The sequence below is a fragment of the Gekko japonicus genome, unplaced genomic scaffold (assembly GCF_001447785.1).
Source record: "Gekko japonicus isolate JY-2015 unplaced genomic scaffold, Gekko_japonicus_V1.1 scaffold2372, whole genome shotgun sequence".
In the NCBI taxonomy this organism is placed as follows: Eukaryota; Metazoa; Chordata; class Lepidosauria; order Squamata; family Gekkonidae; genus Gekko; species Gekko japonicus.
The window spans coordinates 129,263-139,367 of NW_015159784.1; the positions used below are offsets into that span (position 1 = coordinate 129,263).

The 10,105-nt window shown below is 42.1% G+C and overlaps 1 protein-coding gene across 2 annotated transcripts in view; it reads right to left on the reverse strand.

The window, feature by feature from the left end:
• STRN (striatin) overlaps positions 1-10,105 on the reverse strand; it is a 55,971-nt gene that overhangs the window by 12,854 nt on the left and 33,012 nt on the right. For both annotated transcript variants that reach the window (XM_015407140.1, XM_015407132.1), the window contains 5 exons: positions 9,047-9,183; positions 5,248-5,423; positions 3,253-3,300; positions 1,282-1,403; positions 528-695 (listed from right to left, as the gene is read on the reverse strand). In XM_015407140.1, the coding sequence (XP_015262626.1) occupies positions 528-695; positions 1,282-1,403; positions 3,253-3,300; positions 5,248-5,423; positions 9,047-9,183 (651 nt within the window). The remainder of the gene's footprint in view (positions 1-527; positions 696-1,281; positions 1,404-3,252; positions 3,301-5,247; positions 5,424-9,046; positions 9,184-10,105) is intronic.

Consider the following 10,105-nt stretch of genomic DNA (forward strand, 5'->3'; position numbering starts at 1 on the left):
ATAAAATGCAAGTCTGTAGTCAGGCAGGCAAAAAGGGAATATGAGGAGCATATAGCAAGAAACGTAAAAACCAACAATAAAACTTACTTCAAATACATTAGAAGCAGGAAACCAGCCAGGGAGGCAGTGGGGCCCTTGGATGACCAAGGGGTAAAAGGAGTACTAAAGGATGATAGGGAAATGGCTGAGAAGCTAAATGCATTTTTTGCGTCTGTCTATGCATGAATTTAGCATACCCTAGTATGAATAATAAGGTTGTGTACACACACACACCCTTCCCTCAACAACAGGGTGATGTGTCTTACTCTGATCCTTAGGGACATAAAAAAAACATTCAGTGTTAACTCCCTTGGAAATTGTGTGTTTTCCTAAGAGTGATTGATGTTGTGATGCTGGGAACTGACTTTAAAAAAGTATGCTAAGAAGTAGTGATCCTTCTGAATTATGTCAAAACAACACTTAGAAACAGAAATTCCAATAGTGACATTATTTTTAACAGTTCTAAGATTCAGAATATTATTATTTACCTTGATTATCATTAAATATATTCAATGCTGGAGAGATCTCCAAAGCTTTCCATAACCGTATAGTGCCATCTGCTGAACAGGAGAGCAAGCGCTGATGTGTTGCACTGTAAACCAAGCCCCACACTGCATCTGTGTGGCCTATAAATGCACCTCTTAAGACGGAGGGATCTGTGAACACACATTTTCAGAATGAAAGCAAGTATACCTAAACTAAAAGTTATCTTGCACTCTTCATTAACTTGAAAAATCCCAGTTTTCACTGTAGTATTTTTAAGACCCTGCTCTACCCTATTCTTGCTGACACTTATCTTGCCTCCAAAATCATTCCACACATTTTGACCTCATTTCATATTTTACAGACTTTTGTCTGATCTCCAGCTACTTCCAAATATCAGGACTGTCTCACATGGTCTCTTATACAACCTTTCCAGCTCATCAAGTTCATGTTACATTATTTTCTTCAATATAGAAGAAGAGACTGGATTTATACCATGCCCTTCACTCGGAGTCTCAGAGCGGCTTATAATCCCCTTCCTTTACTCTCTCCACAATAGACACCCTGTGAGGTAGGTGGGGCTGAGAGAGCCCTTTTGAGAACTGCAATTGAGAGAACAGCTCTGAGAGAACTGTGACTGACCCAAGGTCACCCAACACCTAATTTCTCTGATTTCATACTGAGCTCCACTGCATTCAACAAGTTGTCATGTATGTTTAATGAACACAAGCAAAGCCTATCAAAAGAAAGGACACTCACCATAGGAATCATACGGATCAATATTTGGATTTGTAGTATTCCAACCTTGGATGAGACCATCGGTTCCGCCACTATAACACTGCTCCCCAGTGCTGCTCATTACCACACACAGAACTGGACTACTGCAGAAGGAATTGAGCAAAAATACTTTTTATTGTTAGTGCCAGCTTGTCAACATCACACAAGCACACACACATACAAAGCCAAAGCTATGTATGTATAATTTTTTTCTAGAAGCCTTAGAAATGGAAGGCTGGTTCACAATACCTTTTCTGGGCACAGAAACTGGACTGGCTCACTGACATTTCCTTGTGAATCCCACAATAAACACAGTGAAGGCAGAGTTTCTAAGCACTAAACTTCCTCTCACACACACTCTCTTCTCTGTCACTGATAAGGAGTCACATTACTTGTCTAAGACACAAGCAACCTGTGACTTGATGGTATCCTTCAACATCCAAGCATATGCCAAAACCAGTGTTCCCTCTAAGCTGAGGTAGGGTGAGCTAGCTCACAGTTTTTTAGCCTCAGCTCACACTTTTCTGTCTTAGATCAGGAAGGATGGCTCCAGAGCAAACTAATGTATGCAGTAGCCAAATCACTTGCTTACAACTTTAATGCCAGTAGCTCACAAAGTAGAATTTTTGCTCACAAGACTGCACAGCTTAGAGGGAGCATTGGCCCAAACTAGCTGCTTCCCCCCCCCCTTGATCATCACCCTTCAGTACTTTTTTTGCCCAGGATCTAGCCACGTTATCAACCCTCTTAAACTGATTTAGAACTTCTCTTTTTCACAGATATAACGACATCCCTCTATTTTAATCCCCCTTGTGCTAAGCATCTACTGCAAATATCCAGTCTTTATTCAAAAAGCTTTTCCCACTGCCCTCTGTTTCTCACTGTATTTATTTCCTCATTTACTTACTTACTTTTGGCCTCCATTGTCACCATTTCCTGTCCAAAACACTGGGATACCTGCTATTATCTAAATGTCTGAGAATCCTGACAGCCTCCTGTCCCTCCCTTTATGTTTCTTCAGTTCCATTTCGTCTCTGAAAAGCTCTAATCTTACTCTGCCTACTTGTCAGGTCTGTAGCCACGGGAAATGGGGTGTGGGGGGGGGGGCTTGCAGCAACGTTCGCTTGCAAATTTGCCTTGTCCCTCATCTCCCAGTCCGCCCCCCGGGAGGCAGAGAGAAACTGGGGCTGCTAGTCAGGAGGGAAGTGGCGAGAGCAGCTGGCTGACTGGATGATGCCTGCCCAACGGAGTGAGCGAACAACAGCGGGAGGGGAAGGAGCGCGTGCCTGGTGCTGGCACAGCCCCCTTGGCCACCGCCTTGATCCACAGCCCCAGCACTGGGTAAACTCCACATAAGACCAACAGCGAATTGTACACTGAAAGCTGTGCTCCCGCTGTGCCCTTTTCAGGGTGGGATCCTGCCCTGGGGAGTTCCTTCGGAGCCTGTTGGCCACTAATCTAATTAGTGTAATCTAATTAAGGTCCTCACTCCCCAACCAAAAATTTTGCCCCCCCCCCCGAAAATTTTCTGGCTACAAGCTAGTTAACGGTTATCTTCCTGCCTTTCGGTATCCTATTAATCTACTGAAAAGAGTAAGTTCTTCAATTAACAAAATATTATGCCTCTATTCTACATAGCACCTTGAAAAATGCTGGCCCTAAGCCACCATCAGGCAGAAATATCAACAGTGCAAATCACCGCAACTGGCACTCCAGTTCATTCTGTGCCCAGAACACAGCTTTTATTCACACCATTCCCAAAACCCTTTCAAGAAGAAGCACTGCAGTACCAGTTAAATGAAATCTTAACACTGGCCACAAGATGAAGCCATCTTATCCCTCCATGGATCAAATCAATCCATGATTCAGCTCATAAAAATGGTTGCATGAATGAGCCATACTCTCCTGTGAGAGAAAAAAACACCTCCTTTTGCTCTTGAACATTTTACTTACTTGTGTGCCCTGAAAGTGTATATAGGTTCAACATCAAGAGAAGCACTCCTAAGCAAAGAAAGAAACAGAATAGCATGTTCAAAGATATATAGGACATGAATCACTGATAAATATCTGATAAAGCTTTTCAGAGGTAACTTTCAAGTTGCCTTAAACTTCACACTAAACCTTTCTAAACTTTCATGTATTTCATCTATTGTATAAGTATCCGTTTCTACCAACTCCACTCCATTCTCTTTCCTTTTTATGTATGGGTAATAAGATAATTATTTCTCATACTTGTGTGTACTATTTTGGTATTTTGATTGTTACTCTACTGGAAAAAGTACTTCTAAGTAAACACTAAACAACAGTCACAAAATGGATGTAGAGTTATCAACAACCAAATGCTTCCTTGTGTAATAAGAAAATGAATGTATCTCTTAGGAATCTGATTTGATAGCATACTGTTCAGTGGCTAGCTATAATAAAATCTAACAGTTTTTTTAAATTTCATTTTTAAAATAAATATTAACTAACAATCCACAAGACTCATTCCTCTTACCTACAGGCTATGGTGATTGATTACACTAAATATACTGCTACTGCTCCTTATTTGCTTCAGTATAAGTGTATATAATCACATGAGTTTACAGAGCCGCAAACATCTATATTAGAATCTTGCATAAGAAGTCATTTTACACTAAAGTTGCTAACAAAATTATGAATTCTGTATTTTGTGTTCCTAAAGCAGTAAGATAAATTTTACATATGTGAGGAACGCACACATCTCAATGTCCCCAACAATTTCCATCTTTCCTTTGGGCAATGAATGGGAAAGAATGGGGATTTTCCCCTCAGCTTCAGGATTTATGGAAAAATTATATGTTCAGAATCAATTAAAGGAAAAAGGGTGGAGGGGAATCCTGAAAGGAAAAACAAAGGTGGTGGTGATTTCTAAATTGTTTCCTGATCCTGCCATACCACACAAGCCTCCAGCTTGTATAAATCCTATTAATGACCTCAACAGGGCTCACTCAAAATGATCACTCTGAGGAGTGACATCCAGTTGTTTAATGAACTTCCCCTCCACCCCAAAAAAATGTTGGCAGGAGTGTACTTTATGTTTTTCCCCTAAGCAGATCAAAGCATAGCAAGTCACTTGCCCCACCAACAGACACCTTTTGTAAATTGTCCATTGCACCATAACCAGATGGAAACGTCACTAAACAGTGAGAAAAAAACCATTCTTTATTTTAGGTAGCTGCCTAGCTCATTCTTCAAGGGGAAGATTCTTTAGGATGTCTCCATTGCACCAGTCGAAGAAGAACTGAGAGAGAAAGTGCTGACCCACCCAGAGAGGCATATACAATACAGTTAATTGCCTCCTGGTGGGTGGGGGTGCCAAAAAATCCATCCTTTAGCTTAGCTTTTGAGTCTTTCCACAGGTTCAACTTCCTGTTAGGGTGATACACAGATACCATAAAGAACAACCACATTTATCCTATGCAGGGGTCATTTCCTGCAGGAGAACACAGCAGCGGAGCTCTGGCAGTAAAGAGCCCAGGGGGTGGGCACATGCAACAAGCCCCACTCCCTGCTCCCAGCAGCCCTCAGTCAGAGCAAGAAGCAGCCAAGTAAGTTGCAGAGCCCCCCCCCCCCCGGTCCAAAACAGTCCAGTGGCACCTTTAAGACCAAGTTTTATTCAGGCACAAGCTCTCCCTCCTCTGCAAGGACAGATCTGCACGTCCCCCCCCCCCAGTAGCTAGCAATCCAGAACAGTCCAGTGGAGCCTGAGTGGTGGGTGTTGCCTTCTGACACACTTCTGGTGATGTCAGGGGGTGTGGCATATGCAAATAAGTTATGCTAATGAGTTATGCTAATGAGCTCCTGCACCTCTTTTTCTACAAAATTACCCCTGATCTCCTGTGGGAGATTAATCACATCCCATTATTTTTATGCAACACGGAGCCTACAGTTATCATTTCAATGTAACTTTACCAAAAATGACCTTACTTTTTTGCTGGAGACGTTTTTTGTAGATTCCACATTTTTAATGTGTGGTCCTCTGATGCTGTAATTAACACTGGTTCAACAGGATGAAAAGCTAGACCTCTTATTCCATCAAAATGGCTTCTTAAGGTAAACTTGGGATTCCAAGTCTTCCTCAGGGCATCTTTATTGTTTGCTATCTGTTTTAACAAAAGCAAAAACCTATAACTTTGGGGAAGGGTGAGGGGAAAATACCAGCCAATACTAACATATATTTACTTTTTTCATAAAAACTACAGTAGGATTGTCTGTTGGAAGAGGGTAAAATAAAGATGTGATACCCCCCCCCACACACAATCTGATGTTATTTCTTTTTCTATTACAGCAACACTACTGATATATAAGGTAACAAACATAAAAATAGCAAAAGTGTTGTACACCCCAATCTCCTGCTTTCTAACAGTGAAGTTTACATAACAGCATGAGATATGAATTCAACATAACATGCCTAATGAATAGTTTGCAAACCGTGGATATGGCTTCTAACTTATCATTTTTCCCACTGGCTTCAGCCTCTCATACAAGTTCCCTTGGCTCTGAAGGCTTAAACTTGCCCTCACTCTTTCTCTAACACCTTGTACATATGCTTGGTACTGAAAATGCCAGTTGTCAGTGCAGCAATTTTCTCATCACCCACATCATTTCAAGGATGCTTATTTGTGCTCTCTCCTCATCCCACCTTCCCACTACTCCATTTGCACAGAAGGCGGTTTCTTTAAATATCTACATGGTTGTTTGATTCTTTCCCCTTCTTTAAACACTCTCTGCCACGGTGCCTGTCAAAAGACTTCAGTTGTTCACACAGTTAGTTAACAGCAATAAACCCCCTCGCAATGGCCAGCAATGAGCAGTCATTAAACTAGTCCAAAATTACAAAAGCATCTGTGGGTCATTCTAGAATGATAAACAACTTTTGTATAATTAAAATAACTGCATCAAGCATTATCCTGCATGCATACAAGAACATGCCACATCTAACAAGGCAGTTTCCAATAGTGCAGGGATCAGCACAGCATAGGAAGCCATTTAAGAAGCTATGAAGACAGTCTTCATAGGAGACAGAAACATGTTATGACTGTAAGGGTACTCTTATGGAGGCAATTCATTCTTCTCAGCAGGATGCTTATATAAATGCATTTTTCTTTTAACTTCTCTCTCTCACAGGAGAGGAAAGGAGGAGCAACAAACTTCAGGAAGACATGGAGACAAGGAACTTGTTAGGTGTTCTACAGCTTTTACTCTTGTCCTCTCAACAATCCTGTAATTAGATCACTATTATTCCCACACACAGTGCATAATTACTATACGGAACTGGCTCCCACAGATGACATGAGGGCCACCACTCAGATAACTTCAAAAGGTGGATTAGACAAATTCATGGGGGACAAGTCCATCGGTATGCACTAGACATAATGGTTGAATGGGAACTTCATATCTGGAGGCATGCTACCTCTGAATGCCGAGTGCTGACAGGCAACAGCAGCAGAAAGCTTTGGTCTCTGCTGTGTGCCTTCTGGAGCATCTGGTCAGCCACAGGAAATGGGAGGTCTTTTCTGCATGCTCGATTTAGTCCTGATTTTCTTGGCAGTCAATTTGCAGGCACTGGAATTGGTCTGGGCATGGTTCTTCCACATGTCTACCCTCTCTGAGGACTTTCACAGTTGTGGAGTCATTTTATTTTCTTTTGCATGTTTCTTTGATAATGAGGATTTCAAAGGAGGGTGCAGTCATTGTGACATCACAGCACCCCCTCATTTTTTAAAAAACATGCCCCTAAAATATTGATATATTGATATAATGATAGTTGTAGCAGGTTCTCTGAATTCCCAGCTTCCATTTTTTTTAAAAAAAGTAAGTCTTTAGCCATTTCCTTGTAAGGATATAAGACAAAATGCCTACCTTCACATGGGAAAAGGATAGAGAATTACTATTTCTTTAAAAAACAAGCTAGGAATCCAGAGAACTTGCTTAAACTTTACTTCATTACAATGCTACATTGATAAATCAATATTTTAGGGCCATTTCAAAAATAATAAAAACTGAAACCACTTCTCTGAGGAGGAAGGAGAGGGACTGGTTTGTAAATGATGATAGTCCAAACATTGAAAAATGGGCTAGAGGTAAGTGGGAGTGGGTGGGAAAAAGAAAACCAACAGAAAGATCATGCACAAAGAAAAAACCAACTCAAAATCAACTTCCAGAAAAAGACTGTGGTAAAAGTGATTTCAAAACAACCAGAGAAACCTTGGGAAATAAAAGGAAGAAAACTAAGGACACAAAAACACGTGTGGAATAGGGATGGGCACAAACTGAATCACAAAGCAAAATTTGTCAGGAATTTTGGCCTGTTCATGGTTCAGGAACAGAAGTTTGTGACACAAACTTCCATGAAATTTTTGAAGCAGTTTGTGGTGGTTCATGGATGGAGCAGAAAGCAGAGGTTTAAAGAGACTCCATGTCCCTTTAAACCTCTGCTTTCTGTTCCCAGGGAAAGCTACAAAAACAGCTGAGTGTCGGGGAGATGTTCCCTTTCAAACCAGGCTGCACAAGGAAGCGCAATGGAGCTGAGCCCACAGGGAGAAGTCTCCCCACTGACCCAGCTTTGGGCTCTCTTCGACAGCCCCTTTAAACTGGGTTGCACAAGGGAACCCAATGGAGCTAAGCCCATTTGGGGCTGCGCAAGAGTGCCTGAAGCCGGGTCGGTGGGGAGATTTCTCTCTGTGGGCTCAGCTTCATTGAGCTCCTTTGTGCAGCCTGGTTTAAAAGTGCAGTGCAAGACAGCCCGAAGCTGGGCCAGTTGGGAGACTTCTCCCAGTGGGCTCAGCTCCTTTGGGCTCCCTTGTGCAGCCCAGTTTAAAGGGGCTGTGCAAGAGAGCCTGAAGCTGTGCTGGCGGGGAGACTTCTTCCCGCAGGCTCAGCTCCACTGGGCTCCCTTGTGCTGCCTGGTTTACAGAGGCTGTGCAAGAAAGCCCAAAGCAGGGCTGGCAGGGAGACTTCTCCCTGTAGGCTCACCTCCATTGGGCTCCCATATACAGCCCAGTTTAAAGGGGCTGTGCAAGAGAGCCTGAAGCTGTGCCGGCAGAGAGACTTCTTCCCGCAGGCTCAGCTCCACTGGGCCCCCTTGTGCAGCCTGGTTTAAAGGTGTCCAAATGGTGGTAGGTTTAAAGTCCATTTCCTTTTAAGGTTGCCAGCTTAGTCACCAGCCCAAGCACTTGTGCCTTTAACACCTGCTAATGTCTGTAGATCAAGGTGCTGTTAATGGGTTAGCTTTTCCTACTCTGATAAAAAAGGGAGAAGGAAACAATGTTGTTGCCTTCTTCCTCCTTACCGCAGCCCACAAACCTGCATGGATCCCATGATCCTAGGAATCAACTTTCCCAGAACTGGAATGTATGTTTGTGTGTGTGTGTGGGGGGGGATGCAAAGCTGGGAAGATTAACAATCCTTATATGAGCAGATTGCTGGATCATTTATCACTAGGCAACAAAAAGCTTCCATTAAGCTCTTCTAACTTTCCTATTTACCTTGACAGACAGAACTCCTTAACCATGTTGTGTGTACAGAAAGGGTGTGTACAGATCTGCCCTCTCACCAAGTGAAGAGGGTAAATGCCTGCACATCAGAGCATGGAAATTATATCTTTTATGAGCAGCATCTATAAATTATTTGATTGACATCACTTGTCACAAGTCTTTGATGATAGGACATACAATTCTTTAAAAACTGACAAGTGGAAAACAGCATACTGTGAATTACAACTTACATCATATGTTAGTGAATCGGCCTCATTAGCTACTGTAAGACCTGCCAATTCTCCAAGACCAAGTTCACTTTCAAGGGCCTCATCTGCTCCCATAATAAAAGATTTTCCAGATGAAGGAGGGAACGTTAAAGCTTCCACTGAAAGAGAGAAAATGTAAGTATTTCATAGTCCCCAGAGCTGTGTACTACATTGTTGCTCACATAACATTTCTGGGAAATTCAGTTCAGTAACCTCAAAAAAGGTTTATGAAGAATGCAGGAACAGATACTTGCCAAAATTAAACTTTTTAAATTCATATACCTTAGAACCCCCTCAACATGATTAGATACAAAAGAGGCAACAGTATATAACTAACTTCACAAATATCAGAGCAGAAACCTTTGGGGCCATTACACTCTGAGGGAAAAGGTCTTGACCAGTAAAGGTCTCAGACAAAAGTAAAAACAGGCCTTCTTGCGTTAACAGAAATCAAAACATAACAAGTTAAACCAAAGTTCTCAAGAACAGAGGAAATTTTTGGAAGCAGATCTTTTCTGCTTTTCCATTCCTCCAGCATATACCTACACCCACCATAAAGCTTCTATGGAGGGTTAGAAGAAAAATTGAAAAGTAGTGATATCTGGCACTTGGGGCTGCAGCAAGGAGAGAGAAATGAACAGAGCTTCCCTCTCCCTGGCATCAGAGCAAACTCTGTGAATATATAGCCTTGCAAGAGGGAAGGAGAGAGCCGGATTTTTTTTTAATGGGCCCATTACACATGGTTCTTAAATCCCCTCCCCTTTTATACCTTTGATTAAAGAGGAACAGATTAGTGCAAGGGAGGAACTATTTAATTCTTTCTTCTCTCACCACTTGCCCACAAATATCTGCACAATCTTATCCAGCAGCTTGACCTCAGCAATTTTGGGTGGGAAAGTAATACAAGTGAAAAAGAGTTAAATGGCCTCTCATTCCCATGCTGGCATGCTGGTTTCTCCTGTTAAACTGCAGCCCCAACAGCTGCATTCTGTTGAAAACGGGACACACACACACACACACACACACATGTCATCTTATCTT